The sequence below is a fragment of the Herpailurus yagouaroundi genome, unplaced genomic scaffold (genome assembly GCF_014898765.1).
Source record: "Herpailurus yagouaroundi ecotype Mexico unplaced genomic scaffold, PumYag 77, whole genome shotgun sequence".
In the NCBI taxonomy this organism is placed as follows: Eukaryota; Metazoa; Chordata; class Mammalia; order Carnivora; family Felidae; genus Herpailurus; species Herpailurus yagouaroundi.
Genome location: NW_024412388.1, coordinates 21,959,851 through 21,985,283, shown reverse-complemented (window position 1 = coordinate 21,985,283; position 25,433 = coordinate 21,959,851). Strand labels below are relative to the sequence as shown.

Sequence of the window (25,433 nt, the reverse complement as noted above, 5' to 3'; positions counted from 1 at the left end):
TTCGAGTCCTCAGTCTGCGCACTCGCTACGGAGCCCGGCAGGGTTCTCCAGGTTTCCCCACGTGGGATCAGGGGGCCTTCCCCAGGCCTCTGCGAACGACAGAAGCCGGGGACTCGGACCCCCGGGTCCTCCGAGCCACCAGGCCAGCACACTGCGCTTACCTGCGACCCTCAGACCTGAGCGGCTGCCTTCTTCCCGCGGTGGGGCCTGGCGGGGTGCTAGCCAGCCAGTCCCCCGGGCTCCTGGGGGGCGGGGCCTGGGCGGCGCTGGGCGGAGCCCGAGTAGGGGGCGGGGCCGGGGGGGGCCAGGATTCGGTGGAGACCGCGGCAGTGCCGCGCGACCCGCGGCGCGCTGACTCGGACCGGGACCCTCCTGGGCGCGGCGGCACCAGGTGAGCAGAACTAGGGTCCGGGGTTCGCCTCCCACTTTCCTCAACTTTTTGTTTCCCCTCCCTCCGGAAAGGCCCTGGGCGGCGGGAGTCCGGTCCTCCCTTTACCCCGGGCAGAGTGTGGACGCTGGCTGAGTGCAAGAGACCCGGCCCGGAGCAACTTCCCGCGGCCTGAGACCTTCCGACTGTGGCTCCAAGTTTCTGTCCCCCTGGGGTCCCCAGCGTGGACTCACGCTCTCCAGAGTCTCGGGGTCTCAAGGCATGTGGCCATCTCTCCGCACGCCTTCGCCCTCCTCCACGCAGAGACGCGCGGGGTCTCCGGGCGACCTTTTCGGGGTTGGGCCCGGGGCCCCAGCTCTGGCCTGGGGCGGGGTGGTCACTTCTGAGGTTTCGGGCTGGGGAAAAGGCTCCACACTCAGAGACGACGGGGAACGGCCCTTGCCTCCTCCCACGACGCTCCCGTGGCTGTGCACAGCATTGGCCGGGGTCGGGAGGCCCGGCGTCGGGTCCCGGTAGAGCCCCCTCCTCGTGTGACCCCGGCAGTCTCCTCCGCCTCTCTGGGCCGCAGTTTCCATCTGTGAAAATTAGGCTTTGGACGCGGCAGACTGCGGCTCAGTGCTAGGCCCCGGGCCTTAGGCACTCCTGTTGGAGGCAGGGATGGGGTGTCGTGTCTTGAGCTTCGGGGGTGCGGATGGGGAGTGAGTGGGGTAGCAAGGCCTCCTTCCTGGGGCTTCGGCTACAGGTTCCAGCACTGAAGCTGTTTAGAAACCATACTGGGGGAGTGAAGACGCACCACCGGACAGCGAGGTCCTAACTCTCCCCCTGCGGGCCAGGGCTCCTGGGCGGGGGCGCGGTTTCCTCCCACACCCTCCCTCCCATGGGGGCCACACCACACACAACCCAGCTACTCCTTACCCGGCCCCGGCTCCAGTCCTCAGGCCACAGGCCGATAAGGGCTTAAACCGGGCGGCCCAGGCTGGGGCGGCCTGAGGTGCTGGGGCGGTGCTGCTCCGTCCGGGACGCGGGCCACAGAGGCCTCGGGTGGAGGAGGCCGGAAAGGAGGACAGGCGGCGGGAAAGGGGGATGATTCATCCCGAGGAGCTCGAATTGGAAACGCTGCAACCTGGGAACAGCCTTGCCCAGGCCGACGGGAGAGCCGGAGGGGAGCTCTACCGGCAGGGCCCCGCGCCCAGCACCTGCAGCCCCCTGCGCCCTGCCGTGGCCACTGCCCGGCCGCTGGGGGAGGAGAGGCCTCGTCTACGCGGAGTTTAAAGCAATCCCGGGCAAAGTCTGCCGCTGGTCTTGATCGGAACGGTCTTCCTGGAGTCTAGCTCAAGTCTCTCCTGCTGCAGCTTCAGTGCAGACTGAGGAGGTCTGAAAGGAGGGGGCGGGCAGGAAGAGGCTGGAGTCAGTGACACCCCCTCCTTCCTACGCTGCGGTATGTAAAGCGCAGTAGGGGGGAGGTGGGGCCCGCGAGCGACCCCAGCGGACCCGGGCGGTCTGAGCGCCCCCTCCCTCCTTTACGGTGCACCCACGTGCGGGGGTGAGGTCGATCCCGGGCGGGACTTACCCTGGAGACGCCACTGCCGGGGGGCCCGCACACCTCCTGAGGCCCGGGGCCGGCGGGCTGGCGAAGAGGGCTCTGGAGGCCGGAGCCCCGCAGCCGAGGATGCGCCAGGTAGCAGCCCGCGCCCCCCCTCCCTCCGCTCCGCCCGCGGGCCCGGCCAACTCCGGCTTCTGCCGCGCGTCCCTGGCTCCGAGCTCCGCTGCGGAAAACCCGAGCGGGGGCGGCTCCCCGCCTCGCGGCCCGGGAAAATCCGGGGGTGGCCGCCAGGGATCTCCAAGCGGCCTGGGCGAGGCAGCCTGAGCTTGCCTCCCGGATTTGGGCCCCCCACCTGGCGCTCCGACCCTAGGCCCGTCGGTTCAGTCCCTGCCTCCCATCTCTCTGCAGAGCGCCTAGACGACGGCGAGATGACGGCTGGGAGCCCTGGAGACTGCGGGGAGGTGCGCAGGAGCCCCGAGGGCCGCGTCTCTCGCCTGGGCCGCCGCCTGGGCCGCCGCCGGCGCCCGCGCTCTCCGCCCGAACCTCTGCGGGTGCGGGCACGGCTGCGGCTGCGCTCGCCGTCGGGGGCGTTCGCGGCGCTGGGGGCGCTCGTGGTACTGGTGGGCATGGGCATCGCCGTGGCCGGCTACTGGCCGCACCGCGCCGGCGCCCCAGGGCCGCGCGCTGCCAATGCCAGCGCCCCCCTCCTGAGCGAGCTGCGACGCGAGGGTCGCGGCGCCGGCCGGGCCCACGGCCCGCACGAGCGGCTGCGGCTCCTCGGGCCGGTGGTCATGGGCGTCGGCCTGTTCGTGTTCATCTGCGCCAACACGCTACTCTACGAGAACCGCGACTTGGAGACGCGACGGCTTCGCCAGGGGGTGCTGCGGGCCCAGGCGCTCCGCCCTCCTGACGGCGCCGGCTGGGACTGCGCCCTCCTCCCCAGCCCCGGACCCAGGACTCCCCGAGCCATAGGCCGCGCAGAGCCAGAAAGTTGGGACCTGTCCCCGCGTCGGGGCACCTCACCCGTCCCGTCAGTGCGGAGTCTGCGTTCAGAGCCTGCTAATCCTCGCTTGGGGTTACCTGCCCTGCTCAACAGTTACCCTCTGAAGGGCCCAGGGCTGCCCCCACCCTGGGGTCCACGGACCCAGACTGGCCATGTGATTATCACCGTGCAGCCCTCTGGTTCCTGCATCGAACATTCCAAGTCTCTGGATCTGGGCCTTGGGGAGCTCCTACTTGGGGCCCCAGCAGCTCGAGACTGCGCTCACCGGAGCTGGCCACGGCTGGACCGCCTCAGTCTGGGGGGTTATGCCAAGTTGGGAGGAGGAGGGGACTTGGGAGCCCGGGTTTGAGGAGCAGGGGACAGCCTTCTAGGCGGCTGCAGCATGGACATTGGTAACAGGACCAGAAGTCCCAATATCAAGTAGAAGCATCAGTCACATCCCAGACTGGAGGTGGATGCTCTGGCCCCATCAGCTGCTAAGGCATCCTGACTTGCATGTCGGCAGACAAATGCCAACTGCACAGGGTTCAATAAGCTGGAGACAATGAGCTTTAATGTGGAGTCTGGAGACCAGCATGACTCGGCCTTGGGATCTCTTTTAAGCCTCCAAAAGTGGCCTTACTTAGCCTCGGACAGGTACCTGAGGGGGCTGGAGGTCCAGGTCAGGGTGACTGGGAGAAACCTGGTGTCTTGGCAAACCCCAAGTGGTGAGCAAGGACCCTTAAGACTCAGAAGGTAGGTTGGGATGTTACAGGCTGGGATGGGCTCCCTCCAAGGTGGTGCCAGTTGCAGGGTCGGGGAAGACGGGCAATGGGGTAGAGCAGAGACCCTCCACTGCCATCTGGGATGGGGCCTGAGGCTTTATCTCCCACCACCTCAGCCCCTGTCTCCCCTCAGCCATGCGGGGTATACCCCACTAGGGCTACACTACTGCCAAAGTCTTCCTACCAAGGGTCTGGCCCCTCCTTAAACAGGTCTGAGAAGCCCCCTTCTCTCTGTCATGGCCTGTGCTGCAAAATCTCCCTCCAGCAGGCAAAAAGCTTTTGTCAGATCTCCTTTTATACAACGTTGAAGCCACATTTTGGCCAATGTTGGGTAGCTTACTTTAGAAAATGGCTTGAATTTGGGTCTCCCTTACCCATGTTTAATTTTCCCCAGATTGCTGGTAGGAAAAGAGAACTTTAAAAGTTGATCAATTCTCACAGATTCAGTCTTTTTTTTTTTGTAAGTTTATTGAAAAATGCAATACAAGAAGCAAGACCAAACACAAATCTAAGCACTACACCACTTCTCTTACTACAAAAGGCCAAAACAGCAGACCTAATTATTGCCTTTTTACTCTAGAGATTTTGCCAATTTGATTCTGCTGCCATAGTTCCTATTTGTCAAGAAATGTAAACAACTACTTGATATGATTCATAATTTTAAAAAAATTTACAAAGCTCCTTCATTTTTGTCACCAAAATAATACATTTGAGAGAGATCTGTAAAAACAGCCAGCCGGGGGCTGAGATCCTGGGCGGGTATTTCTACGAGCAGTGGGCATTCTGTGGTGTTGGTCAGGCCATAGCTCTGGCTCCACTTCCCAGGGCAGACGGTTGTCCCCTCCCCCCCTCCACCGCCCTGCAGAACATGCGATGGGGAGGCCTGGGCCGGAGGGCAAAGAGGCCCTGGAAGGTCCCTGTGGCCAGGTTCTTCGGGCCCTCGGCTTGGAAATTTAGGTCCTGCTTGGTGGGTGGGTGGGTGGTGGGTGGGTGACAGAGACCTCATGTGGCTTGGAGGAAGTCTTTACTTCTCAAGTGAAATAAAAATAAAACTGCAGCGAGAATTGTTACTGTGGTGTGTCTGAGTCACTTTAGGGAAATTGCTGCCAAGTCTCTGACCCTGGAAATGAAACTCTCCCCTCCCCTCTTCACCATTTCCACCTGGACAGAATCTGTTTTTCTTCACACACACACACACACACACACACACACACACACACACACAAATGCACACACAACTGCACACACAACTGCAGGAAGAAATAAAATCCAAACAACTGTCGAACCCTCAGATCTGTTACCAGAGAGGCAGGATAGGGAGAGAGGCTTGGAAGGACACCTTCTGCCTAGCTTGTCCAAATCGTAGCTTCTCAGTGCTGGAAGGGCATTCGAGATCTTCTGGTCCAATTTATAGTTAAGGAAGCTGGAGGAGAAGCACTGTGAGCGGGTGACAGAGCCGAGGGGAAGCGTGGGCCCCTGTCATAGGTCCTGTGTGGTGAAAGCTGCCGCATCAGTGCAGGCAGTGGAGAACCTGGCATGCCAGGCCGCTGATGCTCACCCTGTGCCCTCTTCCTTACCCTGACCCTCTTCATTCCACAGCTGGCAGCCTGGGAAGCTGGCAGCTCTTTCAACAGGACAGCTGGCCGCGGGCAAGGGAGCTCACGTTACACGCCTTCTGATGTGAGCTGGATTCCTAACCTCACCACCACTCCTGGCGACGCAGCCTGGGCATGGGTACCACCAAGAGAGCCCCATTGTTTCAGACCCTGTGCCCACGGGCTGGAAGTCTGCTCCTGAGACAGGACAGTCCTGTCTCCGCAGGCCTGTCATATGCCCTACCTGAGCTCTTCATCCCTCTCCAGAGAGAGCTGCCTCTCGGCTAGTAATATTCTCACATAAGTACTAAAGGAAAATGCACACGTCTGCAATCAGTTCAAACCAGCTGCGTTTGTCTAAAACCAGACTTGGCCAGAAGAGGCCTTGGACACAGGTGGCTGCCTCCCACAGTGGGGAGCAGGGGTTTTCGACGTCTCTCACTGCTCCGGAGCCCCCCGAGACTGCTGACTGTGATCCGCTGTCTATCTCATGAGGTTCACTTCTGTCCCAGAATAAGATTCCAAGAACTTCCGGGCAGATGTGTTTGTGGGAGCAAGCTGGAAGATTCGAGAAGTGCTATTGAATAAAAATGCCCCCAGACCTACCAGGAATGGTGGAATTGGGCACATCAGTCAGTCCCATTTTCAAAACCAAACGAACAGCAACAACAACAAAAAAGTAAAAGTAAAATAAACCCACAACCCACCACAAAAATCAAGCCTATAAAACCTGACAGACCTCAGATGGCGAGTGGGAACGAGCAGGGCTGGTGTTTGTTCCCCTTGTCGTGCAGGGTTTTGTGGGAAGGATGGCCCCTAAGAGTCAATTCCCTTGCTCCAGAAGTGTGTCTGCAGGCAGGTACCAGTCAGGAGAAGAAAGGACAAGGAACAAGACCTCCTCTCTGAGTCACATTCCCTGTCATCCCAGGATTAAAGAAAGAGGCCCAGGGTTGGTCACCTGGAAATACTTCTTAGCAAGATCTGACTGAGGTAAACCCCACCATTCCCCTGTGTGAAGTGCACATTCCCAGAACTAGAAAACCTTTTTTAAAACCTCATTAACTTTCTCCTTGCCTAAATCACCACTCAAAATGTGCCATTGGAGCTTCTGGCCAAAAGTGCCTATTTTTCTGTGAGTTTTGGTCTCCTGAGATGGGAAGTGGGGGGAGCACTTAGCAGAGCCACTGCTTCTGATGAGGTAAAAGGGGAGGGAGGGCAGGAAGGTGAAGGCCACGGATATGTTCAAACATTCACAGTATCAGATAGATATGAAACAACTTCTTATGTCTTTGATCTAAAGAAGCTCCAAAAAGAAAGAATAGGAGGAAAGAAGGAAAAACAATACTACATTCTTAGCAGAGATCTCTGCCTCACTGAAACCACCCTCAACAAAGGGACAGGGACGTTTTCCTGGGGCCTGTGGATCAGGACAGCTGCCCTGCCTCACATGGTAAAGTCACATCATTGGCTCTGAGAAAGGGCTGGTGAATGAAGTTTCTGCTGACATCCAAAGGGTATAAAACTAGGGGACGAGCAGGAAAGCCCCATTAAGCTGGCTTTGGCCCCCAACACAGCTGACAGAATCCTTGGAAGATTTCCCCAAGAATTCTGTGGACCTGTCAGGATCTGGGTTGGAAATAAATGGAGAGAGGCTAGGTTAAAGGGGTTACAAACCACCCCATAAAAAAACCAAAAAGCTCTTTAAAAACAGTCCATAGAGTGAAAAGTTGAACAATTTCTGGTATCACAATGTAGAAAAAGTATTAAAAGAACCAGTGATGTCTAGAAGACTCTCTTGGTATAAATTCCAAATAGAAAGTGAAATTTTCTGGTGGTTTAGAGTAATTTTCAAAGTCTGATGTCTGACTATTGCAGGAAAGCTTCTTTATCATTTTGCTGGTTTTCTCTTGGATGGGAGACAGGCGGGGAGTTGGGGTAGGATAGTTCCTAGAGGAGAGAAAGACACTTTTTAAATCCAGCAAAGGAAAACAGCCACCCAGCCCCACTGCCAGTTCTGTGGCCCCAAGTCACAAGCAGGGCCTGAGCAGTTTTACAGAGCCCAGTCCTACCTGTGATCCATGGCTTCTTCGAGTTGTTTGTAAACTACTTTCAGGCATAAATTTATCTGGATCCCTGGGCTCTCTGAAAGCTGCTATGCTGCTTTCAATTTTCTAGTCTGGCCTGGCCCCCTAGTCCCCTAGCCCCCAAGCCCACGTTTCCGGACAGGCAGGTCCTGCTTTTCTTGGTTTTGTTCTCCTCTGGCTCTCTGAGGGTTAGACTCAGAGATCCCTGTGACGGCAGAGAGCAGATCGCAGACAGAAGAGAGAGGGAAGGCTAAGTGAAGAAGCAGGAGGAAACGGGAAGATTCAGGAAGTGAGTGGGGGTTTCCATCCAGGCCTAGGGTGTGTCCTCCAGCCTATCACTGCTGGCCTGATAAAGGCAGGCGGACCCAAGGAGGCTAGCTGCTCTCATTGGAGCCAAATCCTTAGTAACTTCTCTGTCTCCCTCATCAGCCTCTCCTTTGCCTTTGCTTTATTAAGTCCCAGTGTGGACACCTCTGGGGGATGTTCCTGCTCAGTGTTCTCTGAGGGGGGGACAGTGGACCCCCTCCACCCCACCAAGAACAGCCCGTACCTGAGCTCATTCCTCAGAGATTTCGGTCTCCTGATGGACGACCACCTTGGTCACTGACATGTCTGGGTGCTGCTCCTTTGCCTCCTTGATGGCCTGTACGAGGACCTGAGAAAGACAGAAACAATGTTCGTCAGGCAGAAAGCAGGCTGGCTGGTGAAGGAAGGCAGGGGTCTCAGGACATGGTTTCTCTGGCAAATTCAATCTTTCCGTCTGTAGTACCGGGGCAGCATTTAGGCTAAGCCAAGCTGATAATAGCCTTACCTCCCCTATCCTGCATAGGGAGGCTCCTGGACTGAAAACACAGAGACAGGGAAGGCTAGAGCTGTCGTCAGGGAATCATAAAGGGACTTTAGGGGTGACAGCTGTACCTGCTGGGTGGGTCTGGGAGGATTCACTCAAGAAGTGAGTGGAAAATCTGTATTCACTATAGGGTAGCCAGGAAGTTCAGAACAGAAGAGGAAAATATAGAAGCATGCTACAAAAAGGAAGAGGTATCTTCGGCTAACGGAGAGGAAAGAAAGTAAGGAAGAGTGGGAGGGCCTATTAGATGCCATGCATTGGCCTAAGCACATTATTATTATTTACTTAATCTTCAGGATGGCTCAATGAAATTAGGGTAGCATCACTGTTTCCACTTCATTTTAAAATTTTTACTTTTTAATGTTTATTTTGAGAGAGAGGGAGGGAGGGAGAGAGAGACAAAGCATGAATTGGGGGAGGGGCAGAGAGAGAGGGAGACACAGAATCCGAAGCAGGCTCCAGGCTCTGAGCTGTCAGCACAGAGTCCGACGGGCTCGAACCCACGAACCGTGAGATCATGACCTGAGCTGAAGTTGAACACTTAACTAACTGAGCCACCTAGGCACCCCATGTTTCCACTTTGTTTTGAAGTAAGCTCTGTGCCCAACGTGGGGCTCAAACTCACAACCCCAAGATCAAGAGTTGCCTGCTCTTCCAGCTGAGTCAGCCAGGCGCCCCTCATTGTTTCTATTTTACAGACAAAGAAACCGAGGTTCAGTGGTTAAATAAAGTGGTTAATGTTTCCCAGCTAATAAGTAATGCAGCAGGGATTTTAACTTAAATCTATAAGGCTTTCTTCTTCACTACACTGTATTTAGTTTCAGGGAGACCCTGTGTTAGCATCTGAAGGAATTCTGATCATTTTAGAAAAACTAAATGAAAACAGAGGGAAAGTCAGGGAAATGATACCACTACTCTTCCTGGGTAGCAAGTCTCTGAGCCTCAAGCTCACAGCACCCAAGGTGCTTTGGGGAACGGTGATCTGGGGATTCTCAAGAGACAGGCCCTCCCTATTAAAAAGGACACTAGGGGAGCCTGGATGGCTCAGTCGGTTAAGCATCTGAATCTTGGTTTCAGCTCAGGTCATTATCTCACGGTTCGTGAGTTTGAGCGCTACAATCAGACTCTGCTGACAGCATGGAGCCTGCTTGGGATTCTCTCTCTCCTTCTGCCCCTACCCTGCTTTCTCTCTCTCTTTCTCTCAAAATAAATAAATAAATCAACTTAAAAAAATTTTTTTAAAAAGGGGTGCCTGGGTGGCTCAGTTGGTTAAGCGTCCAACTTTGGCTCAGGTCATGATCTCACGGTTGGTGGGTTTGAGGCCTATGCTGGGCTCTGTGCTGACAGCTCAGTCTGGAGCCTGCTTCAGATTCTCTGTCTCCTCTTGCCCCTCTCCTGCTCGCACTCTATCGTTCTCTCTCAAAAATAAATAAACGTTAAAAAATTTTTTTAATAAATAAAAAAAAAAAAAGGATTCTAGCTAGATCTGAACACTTGACTATTGAACCTGGCTCTTAAGAACTATCTCTAGGAGGGAGGGATGAGGGAAGAGGGGAAGTTCCTCTTTTGGTCTTCTGACTCCATGAAACTGGCACCTCTATAGGCCCCTGCTCATTTTCCCTGATCTTTTTTTTCCCAACCCACCTGCTCATGTGTCAAGGCCCAGCCCAAACCATCTCTTCGGTTACTCTGGCTGACACCTCTCTCTCCAGGAAAGCCTGCATCACACTACTTCTTGCTTTAATTGCCTCCCCACCCATCCAGAATACACCATATCTCATCCCTTCCGTGCATCCCTCATACCTAGCAGAACTGAGGGACAAAGGAGCATCTCTCTGAGCTCTCAAATATGTTTCTAACAATCCTGAAAGAAATCTAGGATCATCTTTCTTTTACAGATGGCAAAATTACAGCTCAGAGAAGTAAAATAACTTGCTCAAGGACACACAACTAGTAAGTTGCAGAATCAAGAGTCAACTCAGTGCTGTCTCACTCCAAACCCAAAACACCTTCCTGTCCTCCTGCTCTTGCTGTCTAGCACAGACTGAGCACATAGCAGGGGCTCAAATCAACCGGACCAAGTAGGTGGATGCAGGCAGGTAACAGCGGGATCACCAAGCAGAGGCGAACAGGCTGCAGGGCCTCCCACTTGGACTCGGCAGCCATTCTCGGCTGGGAGTCTCAGCCCTGCTACCAAGGGAGCTGCCCGTGGTGCAGCTCAGGTTTTCTTTTTCTTTTCTTTCTTTTTTTTTTAAGGCACTCAAGATATCAGCATAAAGGCCACAGAATGATTGCTCCAGCACTGCTGTCAATGATTCCAGAAGCATTTGCATGCAGTCCCTTCCACCCCCTCTTCTCTGCAGCTTTACTGTTCTCACCTCACTCAGCAGAGAGCTCGGAGCATCAATCCTGACCTTATTATTTGTTAATTGCTTGCAGCACAATTAGCATCTAATTAATATAGAAACATAGATTTTTAGCACTCAGAAGAGCCCAGAAATGATCTAGATCAACCTATTCTCTTTTAGGAGACAAAAAAGAGTCAGAGGTAGTATGGTTTGCCCAAGGTCAAACAGTAAGTCAGTGACAGATCTAGGACAGAATCGAAGTCAAGGCTCCTGATTCTCAGTCTACCTCCTCCTGCTTCCCCTCATCTCCTCTGCCACTAAGCCCTCTGAGGGCAAGGATCACACCTTCCTTTTGTCTTACTATCTTGTTCTGTCTCCAGTACACGTTTAGGGACACGCTGTCCCCTGAACAGCAACAGCTCTGTTCACCCGGAGCCCACCATGTACCTCATGGTGGACATCCCCCATCTCACCTGATTCTCACAACCACTTCGAGAGGAAGATGCCATAATGCCCATCCTAAAGATGAGGAAATGGAGGCCTAGGAAACTAAGAGCTACAATATGGAGAGATCCAGGATTTGAACACAAGATTTTTGAGTCCAAAAAGCTTTCTATTCCTTCTATTCCACTTCATGCTCCCCCCACCTGCAGCCCCCATCCCACAGGCCTCCGCGGTCTGATTCCCTTTGCCCTTCCCATTTAAGCACTCGAATGGCCCAGGGGGTTCCTCAGGATGAAGCTGGCAGAGGCGTCTTTTGAAAGCCAACTCCTATATCCATCAATCTTCCCTCCCAGAGACCTCTTCCATGCCCATAATCTCTTCCGTGTTCCCACCTGATCATGGTCAATATCGGCATCTCCTGTGATCACAATTCTCTTCTCAATCCGTGTCTCTGAAATCCCACCTTTTACAGTCTGAAACCAAAGGGAGGTGGTCATATGAGAAAGAAAGGAAAGAAGAAAAGGGGAAAAAAACCCAGCAATAGTAAAAGATTAATCTGAAAGCTCTACTTCAAATTTTAATCTGCTGCTGGGTACTGTCTAGAATAACTTTCTTACCCACTTGCCCAAACCCTTGGCTGCACCTACTAAAATGAGCACATCTCTATTCCCTTGGATTGCTAAGATCTTTAATAAGCAAAACAGAAAATCACAATTTGCTATTTACTTTTCCCTTTTTCTTCCTTCTAAATACCATAGATATTCAGTGAGTAAATAAAAACAGATAGGTTTTTCTTTTTGCTCTTTTCTGTATATTTTGATTATTTTCAAGGGGAAAAATCAGAAGACTGTGAACAAAAATGTCATGGAGCTTGAAATTAGGCTCTTTATTCTCAAGCATTTTTGTATTATTAATATCAAAAGATCCTCAAATAACCCCCTCAGAGTGGGCAGGTTTCCTTAAATAACAGATGAGGAAAACTAAGGTCTAGACACAGTAAGTAACTAACTTCTAGTCATCTGTGTATTGATACTAGAGCTTGGTCAGAAATCTAGATTTCTTACTTACAAGAAAATACATTTTCCTCTAGTGCTACAGCAAACATGGACTGTCTGATTTTCAGGGAGTAGTTCTGATTTTAGATAATTTGTGCTGTTTGTCCCCATAAACAATGTTCTAATAATTCCAATATTTCAGTGGGCAAACTATAGTTCCCATGGCCTTGACGCTGGACATGATATAAAAACTCTCTGTTGGGCCCTGAGTTCTGATTTTTTACTTGGAAAACATAGCTGCATAATAATACCAATGACGCCTGTCCTTAAACTGACTTTTTCAACTTACGCCCAGACAGGGTAGTGATCAGAGAGACGCACGTGTAAAGACAACAAATGACTTCACGAGACTACTCACTAGACTAGGACACCCTCAGGGTCTCCCTAGGTTTACCACTGGGGAAAGCAGCAGGGCCTTTCCATCTGTGACAGTTGGAACAATTTGGCTCAGTAGGGATGGAGCTGGAAACCCTTGCTTACAGACCAGCGTCCTTCCTACAGAGGCACCACGCTTGGCATGCCACTGACTTCCAGAAGGAAGTTCTAACTGGTCTGTTACCTTGGTAATCTGAGTTGTGGTTGTACTGCTTGTGGTCTCAGATGTGATGGTCTGAGCTGTTAGCAAGACTCCTGGGTCCAAGTCTCCGTTGCTATCATCAGTCTGCAGGGAAAAAACCACAGCTCATCAACATGCCTCTCAGGAAGCCTTGTGGGCAAATGTGGCAGGAAGCAGTTTTGCTCTTTGGCTGTACATTCTAAAGCAAAAACCTAATTCCCTTACAGCGATCTCTTAATAAAGAAAACAATCCCCTGGCAACAAGGCTCCTTCTAAAAACGTTGGATGGTCAGTTTCCTTAGCACTGGGTCAGTGACAGGAGTGGATCAGAGAGAAGGCAGGAAAACAGCCAATAAGAGTGACAATGACCACACATGTGTATACGGCATTTTAGAGTTCACAAATGGCTTTCAAAACATTGTCTTTTAGGGGAGCCTGGATGGCTCAGTCGGTTTTGCGTCCAACTTCAGCTCAGGTCATGATCTCATGATTTGTTGAGTTCAAGCCCCCTATCAGGCTCGCTGCTGTCAGCACAGAGCCTGCTTTGGATTCTCTGTCCCCCTCTCTGCCTCTCCCCTACTCACTCACACTCTCTCTCAAAAATAAATAAACCTTAAAAAACCTTTGTCTTTTTTGATGCCCACACAAGCCCTGTGAAATCAACAGAAAGGGCAGAGACTGATTAGCATTCCCAGGTAAGAAAATGCAGGCCCAGAGAAGGCGAATGATTTGCTCAAGCACTCAAAACTTGTGTGTGGCAGCTGTCCTCTCTACAAACCTGAAGCTCTTTACACACCATCTAAGGCAGGAGAAGTGTAAACTCTTGGGTGCTAAGGCATGGGTAGGTTCTGAATCATAGGGCCGAACTTTCCAGAAAGGACTGGGAAAGGTCCTTGCCAGGGCTTAAGGAGCCAAGGAATCTCAGGCTATCTTCTTTGAAAACTGAGATGGGAGGGGCGCCTGGGTGGCTCAGTCAGTTAAGCGTCCGACTTCGGCTCAGGTCATGATCTCACGGTCCGTGGGTTCGGGCCCCGCGTCGGGCTCTGTGCTGACAGCTCAGAGCCTAGAGCCTGTTTCAGATTCTGTGTCTCCCTCTTTCTCTGACCCTCCCCTGTTCATGCTCTCTCTCTGTCTCAAAAATAAATAAATGTTAAAAAAAAAAAATTAAAAAAAAAAAGAAAACTGAGATGGGAGACTGGAGCAAATAAGGTAGGAAATATCCCTTTAAGACACCACGGGAAGAAACCTACAAAATACCTCAATGACCCTTCTGACAACAAAACTAGTATTGAAATGGACCATCCTTATTAGGAAGGGTTGAAAAGTATTTAGAATGCCAGGCTATGAAACTAATCTACACAGAGAACAAGGGCTGCGGCTACTTCTTGTTTCTCTAGAGCTCACCACATTATGACCAAAACCAATGTATTATGATCAGCTTGGGAAATGACACTAGCAAAAAGGAAGAGAGGTGGTTATCAGTGGCCATGGGCTGGTGGCAGGACTCAGAACTGCTGACAGCCCTGTGACTGGGATGGAAACAGAGGACACTAGAAGGGTGGAGGCTGCTCAGAGCCAACACGCTGTCCAGAAAACAATGACCAGTAGGTTCTGGTATCGTACACGGGCTCAGAGGAGATTTAGAGAATTGCAATCATTCTCAGAAAGAACCTGCAGTAAAAAAAAAAAAAAAAAAAGTGTTACATTACTATGTTTTTCTGCCTCTTTATTTATGTAAGTCATTTGTATTATAAGCAGAGGCCTCCAGCCTTTTTATGAACAGGACCACATTTCATTGAGGCAAAACTTTGAGATATGGGGGGTGGGGAGACAGGAGGAGCAGATGAGAATTAGGAAGAAGAGTTTCTGGCTGGAGTTGCCTTGGAGGTAAGAATCTAGACAAAACAGAGGGGACATGCCTGTGACACCTACATCTCACATAATCATAAATCATGCACATACATGCCAGCACCATGCTAGGTATATTGCTGGCTCGTTCGCTAACACTTTCTTCAGCCCAGACCCACTTATCTACCTTAGATTCGAACTAAACTATTATTTATTGTACTTCTACTATGTGCCAAGCACACAATGCAACTGTTAACTTAGTTGGTTGGGCCAGAGAAGTTCAATAATTTGTCAAGGTTCTATAGGCAATAAACGTTTGCACTAGAAGTTAGGGCCAGAAAACTTTTGGTCTGAAGACTGAGGTTTGGGTCCCAGCTCAGACCTAACTAGCTATGGGATCTCGGGCAAGTCCTTCTCTCTTCTCTGAGCTTTAGTTTTCTCGTCTATAACAGGCAATACTGTAAGGGGGCTCTGCCCCCACCATGGCATTATTGTGCAGATCTAAAGAGATCGTAGAAGTACTTTATACATGATTATAAGAATATAAATTTGGGTGTGCTTGTTGATGCCTCAGTCTTAAGGTTAAGCCTCTGACCCTTGATTTCGGCTCAGGTCATGATCTCATGGTCTGGGAGATCAAGCCCCACATCAGATTCCTCACTGAGAGCAGAGAGCCTTCTTTGGGATTCTCTCTCCCTCTCTCTCTCTCTCTCTCTCTCTCTCTCTGCCCTTCCTCCCTCACTCCCTCCCTCCCTCTCTCTCTCCAAATAAATACATTTTTTAAAAAAGAATATAAATTTGTGTGTCAGGAGGGCTAAACCTTTTTGAGAGCTCCACCTCTACTAAATCTGTGACTCTATCGTATTTTTCTTTTTTTTTAATTTTTTTTAACGTTTATTTATTTTTGAGACAGAGAGAGACAGAGCATGAACGGGGGAGGGTCAGAGAGAGAGGTAGACGCAGAATCTGAAACAGGCTCCAGGCTCTCTGCTGTCAGCACAGAGCCCGACGCGGGGCTCGAACTCATGGACCGCGAGATCGTGACCTGAGCCGAAGTCGGACGCTTAACCGACTGAGCCACCCAGGCGCCCCTATCGTATTTTTCTACTGCCCACCGACTGCCTCCCTGCTTTCTGTCTCTGAAGAAGTGGAAGATGGAGGAGACTTTGTTATGATTTCTGACTTATACTCTTCCCACAAGTGATCTCTTTCCTTTGACCCGTTAACCAATGTTTCCTTAAAATGGTATGGTGGCTTTGACAGCCGTTTATAAAGTTAAACATCCATTTATCCTATGACCTAGCAATTCCACTCTTAGGTGTTTACCCAAGGTAAGTGAAGAAATATGTCTACACAAAGACCTGCACATGAGTGTTTGCAGTATCTTTATTCACATTTGCTCCAAACTGGCGTCAACTCAAATGTCCATCAACAAAGGAAAGGATAAACAAATTGTGGTACACTCAAACAATGGGATACTATTCAACAATAAAAAACAGCAAACTACAGACTCATATAACTTTGATGAACCAAACAAACAAACAAAACCCATGTTCGGACACAAAAGTGTACTACTGTATACTTCCATTTATATGGAATCCAAGAACAGGTAAAATTAAGCTAAGGTGATAGAAATCAAAGCAGTAGCTGCCTAGAGGGGTAGGAAGCAACTAGAAGAGTTGAAGAGGGTTTCAAGAGTAATGGAAATCTTCTGTATCCTAAATGTGTCTGGTCACACAGGAATATACATCTGTGGAAATCAATCAAATTGAACACTTAAAATCTGTGCATTTCCCTGTACCTAAGTTTTGTTTTTGTTTTTTTTTAATGTTTATCTATTTATTTTGAGAGAGAGACAGTGAGACAGTGTGTGCAGGAGCGGGGAAGGGGCAGAGAGAGCCTGACACGGGGCTCAAACCCACAAACCGTGAGATCATGACCTGAGCCAAAGTCAGATACTTAACCAACTGAGCCAACCAGGCACCCCAGTGACAACTTAACTTGAAATGCACATTAACTTGTTCCTTGCAACAACCCTATGAGGTGGAACTATTATTAGCTCCATTTTACAAATGAGGAAACTGAGGCACAGAGTGATTAACTTGATTGCACACTAGTAAGTGATGGAGCAGGTTTAAACCCAGGAAATTTGATTCTAAAGTCAGTACTTTCCCCACTCTACTCTGCTGTCTAGCATGAGTAATGAGAAGTGATTTGTATTTTGGCTGACTGTCTTAAGCCTAATTAAAATGAAATAAAGGTAGGGGTGCCTGGGTGGCTCAGTCGGTTAAGCATCCGACTTTAGCTCAGGTCACGATCTCGCGGTCTGTGAGTTCGAGCCCTGCGTCAGGCTCTGGGCTGATGGCTCAGAGCCTGGAGCTTGCTTCCGATTCTGTGTTTCCCTCTCTCTCTGACCCTCCCCCGTTCATGCTCTGTCTCTCTCTGTCTCAAAAATAAATAAAAACGTTAAAAAAAATAAATAAATAAAATGAAATAAAGGTATATATATAACAATATAATATAGTAATAGCTACCATTTTTTAATACCTACTATACGCCAGGCAAATATTATCTTTACCTTAATAACCTTATAAATATATTTTTCAGACGAGAAAGCTAAGACTCAAAAAGTTTAAGTGACTTACCAAAGGTCACAAAACCAGCAAGTGCTGGAATTAAGATCCAAGTCTAACTCCAAAGCCCACACGCTTTCTCTAGCACATGATGCTGCCTCTGTATTTCTCCTACATGTGAATATATTTTAAAATGACTGCTTCCTGGGGCACCTGGGTAGCTCCGTTGGTTAAGTGTCCCAACTCTTGATTTCAGCTCAGGTCATGATCCCGGGGTCATGGGATTGAGCCCTGCATCAAGCTTTACCCTGACAGCTTGAGATTCTCTTTCCCACTCTCCTGGTCCCTCTCCCACTTGCATGCACACACATACACTCTCTCAAAAACAAAAACAAAAGCAAAAAACAAAAATCTAAAATGATTGCTTCCTTTTCCTTTTTACAGGGGCTACACTCAAACCACGTGGGCTTCTGTGTGCAGGTTGGCCCTAATAACTTTCATGCATATGCTATAAAATTCACTTCAAAATAGAACAGGATGAAATGTCAGTCTCCTCCCACTCCTGACCACAGTCCTGTAGTCCCAGATCCTTCATCGAGGCCACGACTGCTTTTTGGGGTTTTTTTTTTTTTTTTGAGTACTCACTCATTCAGAGATAATATATTCATATATGAGCCTCCTCTTTCCCTCCTATAAACAGCATATTATTTATACCACATTCCACTATGCTTTTTAATCTATTAACTTATCACACAGATTATTTCCATCAGAAGCTTTTTTTAATAGCTGTGCCGAATTATATTAATTGGATATATCATAATTTATTTAACCTGTTCCCTACTGGTAGCTAGTTAGGTTGTTCCCATGGCAATGACAATTTAAAGAGTTTCCTACCATATGAAAGTAATTCTTACATCCTCTGGTTAATAACATGCACAATCTTAAAGTAATTTCCTATTCCTTCCCTTTTTCAACCCCCTGCACTGCCAAGTCCTATTCATTCATTTCTGTCTCTCTTGACACAGTTCTTTCTTCTCATTTCCTCCAGCTACACTTCAGTTCTTTATAAGCATCTCCCCAGACTAGCTCTAGTCATATTCCTGTCTCCAGGCATCCCCCGACTTTAAAATATTCAGCACACAGCTTTAGGAATCATCTTCCAAAAATCATGCTTCAATGATGTTGCTTTACCACCACTGCTCAAACACTTTAAGCAGCCTTTCATTATTTATCAAACTCGAATTCCACACTCTAGACCACAAGAGAGAAGAGGGAAGCATTCAAACATTAACTGAACATCCACGAATGTGCCCAACACTGTGCAGACATCATTTCACTTAATCCTCCCTCAAATCTTGCAATGGAATGTGATATTAGCCCCATTTTACAGCCAAGAAAACAGAGGGTTAGAGAGATTAGCGACTTGTTTAAAGTTATCCAGCTAGTATGTGGTTGAGCTAGGATACAATTTCTGTTTGTCTAACTGCAAAGCACATGCTTTTAATCGGCAAGTGACACTTTGCTAAAAGGGATATCTTCATCCAGTTCATAGTGTGAGAATTAACCATAAGGATTTAGGTGAAATCACTCAGCCAGAGCTTCGCACAGCTGCCTCGTTCCTGTCATGCAGGCTTCAACCAAAATGTGGCCTCCTCAGACAGGATTTTCCTGACTATGCCAGCCCCACAGGAACAACCTTTCATACAATCTCATATTGTCTAATTCTTTTTTTTTTTAAGTTTATTTATTTTATTTTCAGAAAGAGAGTGTGTGCAAGTAAGGGAGGAGGAGGGAGAGAGAAAGAGAATCCCAAGCAGGCTCCCCGCTGTCAGTGGAGAGCATTATTCGAGGCTTGATCTTAAAAACTGTGAGATCAGGGGCGCCTGGGTGGCGCAGTCGGTTAAGCGTCCGACTTCAGCCAGGTCACGATCTCGCGGTCCGTGAGTTCGAGCCCCGCGTCAGGCTCTGGGCTGATGGCTCAGAGCCTGGAGCCTGTTTCCGATTCTGTGTCTCCCTCTCTCTCTGCCCCTCCCCCGTTCATGCTCTGTCTCTCTGTCCCAAAAATAAATAAACGTTAAAAAAAAAAATTAAAAAAAAAAAACCAAAAAAAAAAACCTGTGAGATCATGGGGCACCTGGGTGGCTCAGTTGGTTGAGCTTCTGACTTTGGCTCAGTTCATGATCTCGTGGTCTGTGAGTTCGAGCCCCGCATCGGGCTCTGTGCTGACAGCTCAGAGCCTGGAGCCTGCTTCGGATTCTGTGTCTCCCTCTCTCTCTGCCCCTCCCTGCTCATGCTCTGTCTCCCTCTCTCTCTGTCAAAAATAAATAAACGTTAAAAAAAAATTTTAGGGGCACCTGAGTGGCTCAGTCAGTTGAGCGCCCGACTTTGGCTCAGGTCATGATCTCACAGTCCGTGAGTTCGAACCCCACATCGGGCTCTGTGCTGACCGCTCAGAGCCTGGAGCCTGCTTCAGATTCTGTGTCTCCCTCTCTCTCTCTGCCCCTCTCTCTGTTCGCACTCTGTCTCTCTCTCAAAATAAAGACATAAAAATTAAAAAAAAAAAATTTTTTTTAAACAACAAAAAACCAACCGTGAGATCATGACCTGAGCAAGTTGGATGCTTAACTGACTGAGCCACCCAGGTGCCCCTCGTATTGTCTAACTCTTTATCCTACTTTAGTTTCTTTATAGCATTTACCATGTCTGAAATTTATACACTTGTTTATGTGTTTTGTTGTCTGTTTCTGACAACTATAACCAAAGTTCCAGACAGTATATCCTCTGTCTACCTTGTAGACTGCTTTGACCTAATACACAAATGCTCAACAAATATCTGCTTATATTTGCTTATCAGTTTATAGAGGGAAAACTTTTTCTAACTTTTGGCTTCTGTGAATTTAAAAAAAAAAAAAAGGGAAAAAACCTGATTCAACATAAAGCAACTCTTAGCTCATTCAAATTACCAACAATGAAGGAGAAATTTTGCTAAAAGTATACAAAATTTCTATTTAAATAAAAATTGTAAATACTTAAATTCTTGTGCGAGACCCTGAGATCAAGCCTGAGCTGAGATCAAGATTTAGGCACTTAACTGACTGAGTCACTCAGGTACCCCAATTCTTGTGTGGTTTTAAATTTAATTGGAATAAATGATAATCATCATAGCTGTTACTTATTTACACTTGCAGGCATGATGCTCACGTCAAGTTCATACAGTATGTATCTTATATAATCTTCATAATAAAATTATGAGGCAGATATTAACATCATGGGCGGGGTGGGGGAAGAAGGGGAGGGGCCAATCAAGGCTCAGAGACATTCAATCACTTGCAGTAACTGAAGTGGAGAAGCTCCACTTTGATCCAAAGCCCATGTTCTTAACCATTACACAGACTGCCTTCCCTAATTGAATTGGGTGGATATAAGCAAACAGACGCAAGACAACTTTGCTTTTAATGAAGTACTTTGGGAGATCCTTAGATCAGTAATCTCTTCTAAAAAGAATTACCCCAGAAAAGCCCAGCATTATTTGCAGCAAATAATTAGAGACTCTGTAAAGAAAGAAGGTTTATTGTGTTTACTTCAGTCTTGGCTTCTGAAACATCACACCATGTCCTACCTGGGCAGCCTCATAAGTGATGGTCTTGGTCTCAGTGTGAACAATAGGGACATCTTTGGTTGGGATTTCGCTTTTCAAAGCACTGGCAGTATCTGAGATGGTGACAGTCTGAGTCTTCACCAGGGGAGGCTGTGAAGCAGTAAAGAAACAGAGTTACCAGAGTCTTCTGAAGGCTACAGAGAACTAATCTTCTGACATTGATCTGATCAAAGTGGTAGCTGTAATCAAGCAAAGGGCTAGCTGAGTCTCTGCCCGAGACTTGGACACTATTCCAAAGTAGCCTTGACAAGGTGTCAAATCATGAGGGATATTAAAAAACAGCATTACTGTAATCATTTTCATATGCTTAATGGAAAGCTGTAAGATCAGACAGTTATGATCGGTTATATAAAACACTTTAGACTGACCTTCAGAATTTGAATATAAAACTGTTTGCCAAACAGCAGTCACTTTTGTTTGTCCTTGTGACTGTGCCATTATAATTAAGAAAATCGGTCGCATTTCCTCCACTAACTACAAATGGTACATGAAACAGCAGTGGCATTGGAGTGCATTATCCTGGAATTCATCAACTTCTTTCAAATCAATGTCAGACATTCACTTTGGAGTTCTTGAGAAGAAAAACAGTATTTGGAAAACTGGAAAGAAAATAATCACTTCTACCACCACCTGGTGATTAATCTCAGAATTTCAGAAGAATGAACATTAGTAGAATATCAAAGGCTTCTTGTCCATCAGCTCCCCTTCCAAAGTCTATGAATCACCCTAAAACTACCACTTGATTGTGATAAAGGTAAGTGGCCATCCACCTTAGCATAGGAGATTAGTGCCTATGAGCACGGAAGTCCTTGTGAGTGGGGTCAGTGGGAGTGGTGGGCTATACTATGCGGCTGCGATGCATAAATCATTATTTGGGGTCTGAAAGCACATAAACAAAAATCAATTGCTTCTTTTAAGAGTATTTGAATCTTTTGAGCATGGCCTCTGAACACTTAATGGCTCTTCATCATGGAAGTCTCAGAAATTTACCTCTTTATATAGCCCATACTTGAACAAGGGAAAGAGGAAGCCACTTACACCAGCTTCATAAAGATAAACAGCTGGAATTCACCCCCAAGAATTTTGTTACATCATCAGGGGAGAAAGCATTTCTAGCCACGGAGTTAGTCCCTCTGAATACATTTATCTGTAGTAATCGAGGGCTTTAATTTTATTCTGTGATTCTGAAGAAAGCAGAGAGGCCACTGCCCTCATCATCACCACCACCACCACCTCCTCCACACAGCAGATTCTGGCCCTCTCCCAAAGTGAGTCATTAGACCTGCATCATTGAAATGGTTACTACCTGGAAACTTCGAATGAGGGTGGGGAACTGGTTACCCACACGAGAGTCAAGAAATGATCCATTGTGCTTTCCAAGTGGCTCTCCTGGTGTAACATGTTCTTCACTACTCTCTGCCTTTTTTTCACCAAGTTGCAGCTGAGAGGAAGCTGGTGATACTGAGAACTGTAAGACACCGGCCTGTTCCTCCACTCCTATACATTCCCCACTTGAGCCTCCCGGCATTTCCTTAATATCAAGATAGCCAGCTGCTCCCTGCTCCTTCTCTTCTGTCTCCTTGCTGCTTATGGAGAGGGAGCCAAACTCAAAGCTTTGCGGAGACTCCGACAGGGTGGTCATTTGGCTCTTACTAGGAATTAGTGAATGCTTGGGACCATCCCATTCAGAGTCAGGGCTGGTAGATGGCCCCTTTGTCACGGCAGCCACCTCCTCTGTGCGAATGCCGTTTATATTCTACAAATGAATGAACACATACAAAAGCAAGAAGATTAGGAATAAGTGGGGAATATTGTGAACTCTGAGAATCAACAATGATTTTTAAGAGGTCTAAAAAATATTACTACTAATACAAACCAAGAATCTTAGCTCCTGAGGTAGCCAAAAGGAAAAACTGCTGTTCACTAAACATATCCATGGCTTAAGCAGTTCCAACCTCATTTTGGTCGTATTTCTATAACACTGGTAACCCGTGAAATAATTGCGATGTGCCTCACAGAGGACCGAGCACTTTGTATTACTGTGATCTTCCCTGTATAACACATACTCTTCATACTTAAAAGAGTTACTTTGCTATTCCTAAATACCTAACTCATTACTATGCACAGGGAACTGTGCAATTTATGAGCCAATCAAAAGATACTCTCCAGTAGCCTGATCAGGTTGAAAAATGCCTCATTATCTCCAAGCCGTAAATATCATCATATTAGCCCCTGAGGGAGAAGCTAACATCTTGACTTTAGACTAAAAGGTTCAATACATCCAGAACGAACTTAATGTAACCACTGTCATGACAGTAAATATCAAAAATAGTGAAGTGTTTCTTCACTGTAAACAGTGACCCAGCAGCTGAGATATATTTCTTCATAGATGAATGACATATCTCCAACCCCTAGGAGAAGTAAGTCCTGGAAACAGTTCCCTCCTGGGCTAAATGCCTCACACCACAGGAAAAAGATCTAAAATAAGTACTTCCAAGAGAACGTGGATGACAAGATAACATCACTGTGGATGCACATAATCCTAAAGTTTAAAGAAAGTTTCTGTGGGTAGAAAGGAAGGAATTCACATCAGTAAAAAACGAATATGAGTCATTTGAAAAACGAAGAGTCTGACAGAAGCCAAATGTCATAAAAGTAAACATCTGCGTGTGCTCACCAGAAAGCCACTTAGGCCTGAAATTTTGGTTCAGATCAACTTACCATATTCCATACCACCTAGCAACTTAATAACTGAAAAGGACTCTTTTAAAAAGGTATTCCTGGAGTAAATGACACATGCCTCGTTCAACTTACACATTTTCGTACTCAAATCATGTTACGTATATCATATATTTTTTTAAAAAAACCACTGCTAGTCCTTAACTTGTAAACCAACCTACATTGTGATGAATACAAACCAGTGCCCTATTAAGGCAAGAAAAGATGCACTGCTCGAGAACCTCAGGCCAACTTCACTTCTAAGCCATCTTGAAACAGTCAACTCAAGAGCATCTCAGAGTGGTACAAGTTGAGTTTCAATTAGGCAGGTCTTTTGTGGACTGATTTGAGTATTACTTAGGGCATGAAAAACAGGACTGAGAGATGACAACAGCAACTGCCTCTGTCTGCAGATGAATCAGAGATACACAAAATCTTGCTAAGGGTATTTGAATTCCCTCCTATTTAAAATGAGAATAACACTTGGTTTGACTCATGAGGTCTGAAGATCAAATACGGTAATAAATGTGAAAGCCCTTGGTAAATTCTTTTTTTTTTTTCAATTTTTAATGTTTGTTTATTTTTGAGAGAGAGAGACAGACGGACAGACAGTTTGTGAGCAGGGGAGGGGCAGAGAGAGAGGGAGACAGAATCTGAAGCAGACTCCAGGCTCTGAGCTGTCAGCACAGAACGCAATGCAGGGCTCGAACTCACGAACCACAAGATCATGACCTGAGCTGAAGTCAGAAGCTTAACCGACTGAGCCACCCAGGTGCCCCTAGCACTTGGTAAATTCTAAAGTACCAGATAGATTCACTTAATTCAACCAACATTCTAAGCTCCTATAATAGTAAGGTCTGGGGACACTAAAATAAATTTGTTATTATTTACACACTGTATTACTTTCTAGGGCATTTATCTCACCATTTCTTTGGAGTCAGACAAGCTGTTAGAGCTGTCCAAAAATAGATCAGCTGCTAATAAACAAATAGGCTTTCTCAAATTGCTATATGCTACCTCTAGCACTGTGAAGAGCATATCCAAACCCACTCACATGGAGAAAAACTTCATGGCTTTTCCAAACAAATTTGTCACAACTGAGGAAGACTTATAACCAGGAAAATACCTAAGATAAACAAGTAAGAGCCTATTTTATACCAATAGGTATAAGTGACACGTGGTGGTCTGTCATCAAGAAGCCATTTGTGAATAAACATTGTTAGGCCAGCAACACCTGGTCCAGAGCTGCCTACTGTTGAGTAAAATTAGAGCAATCAGTTTTTTCAAAGCATTTATACAGCGGACCACAGCTAAAAGCTGCAGCCATAGTAATAACAACAAATATTCACCGATCACTTAATAAGTGTTAGTCACTGGAAATAAAAGGAAAATTGATAACAGGTTATATCACTAATTAGAGCATTTTTACATATGGTCAGATCAACCTCCCAGTTGGCTCTGTTGTCCAGATCTCTTGGACACAGCCAACTACTTACTGGACATGCTCCCAGCCATATGGAATGCAATATGCCCCAATCTAAACTCATCTCTGCTGCCTGGACCTGCCACCCCCACTCTTTCATCATTTCTATTATATTGGTAAACGGCACCACCATCCATCCAGTCTTCCATGCCAGAATCCTGAAATCATCTTCAATGCCTTTCGTACACACACCCACCAACCCCCAGAGATTACTCAATCAAGTCATTTCCATTCCATTTTAATATCGCCCTTATTTATGTGCTTGTTTCTATTCCCACCTTTACTACCTTCATTCAGGCTCTTGTAATGCCACACCTACCTTACTACTAATGCCATGAACAGTTTTTCTTCTTTGCTTTTTTCCTTCCTTCTTTCTCATCTCAAACCTTCCTTGAACACATCCTCTATTCTGCTGCTAAAGTGTTTATTTCTAAAATGAAACATTGCAAACTCTATTCTGCAGCTTAAACCCCTTCAAATAAAATAAAATAAAATAAAATAAAATAAAATAAAATAAAATAAA

The 25,433-nt window shown here is 47.4% G+C and overlaps 2 protein-coding genes across 16 annotated transcripts in view; one reads left to right on the top strand and one right to left on the bottom strand.

The window, feature by feature from the left end:
- Positions 1-289: 289 nt before the first annotated feature.
- On the top strand, positions 290-4,181 carry TMEM200B (transmembrane protein 200B). Of its 2 annotated transcripts, none has more exons than XM_040467168.1 (2): positions 290-391; positions 2,340-4,181. In XM_040467168.1, the coding sequence occupies exon 2, from the start codon at positions 2,360-2,362 to the stop codon at positions 3,281-3,283; it is 924 nt and encodes a 307-aa protein (XP_040323102.1). In that variant the 5' UTR covers positions 290-391; positions 2,340-2,359; the 3' UTR covers positions 3,284-4,181. The 2 variants fall into 2 exon arrangements, with proteins under 2 accessions (XP_040323102.1, XP_040323111.1); XM_040467177.1 differs by having other exon boundaries at positions 338-1,826.
- Positions 4,137-25,433, bottom strand: part of EPB41 (erythrocyte membrane protein band 4.1) — a 202,767-nt gene continuing 181,470 nt past the window's right edge. For 6 of the 14 annotated variants that reach the window (XM_040467010.1, XM_040467018.1, XM_040467024.1 and 3 more), the window contains 5 exons: positions 20,671-20,799; positions 12,634-12,735; positions 11,412-11,492; positions 7,928-8,032; positions 4,148-7,240 (listed from right to left, as the gene is read on the bottom strand). In XM_040467010.1, coding sequence (XP_040322944.1) covers positions 7,934-8,032; positions 11,412-11,492; positions 12,634-12,735; positions 20,671-20,799 — 411 coding nt within the window. In that variant the 3' untranslated portion in view covers positions 4,148-7,240; positions 7,928-7,933. Of the gene's footprint in view, positions 7,241-7,927; positions 8,033-11,411; positions 11,493-12,633; positions 12,736-20,670; positions 20,800-22,015; positions 22,466-25,433 lie in introns of all 14 variants that reach the window. The other 8 variants (XM_040466959.1, XM_040466966.1, XM_040466952.1 and 5 more) reach the window with 2 other exon arrangements.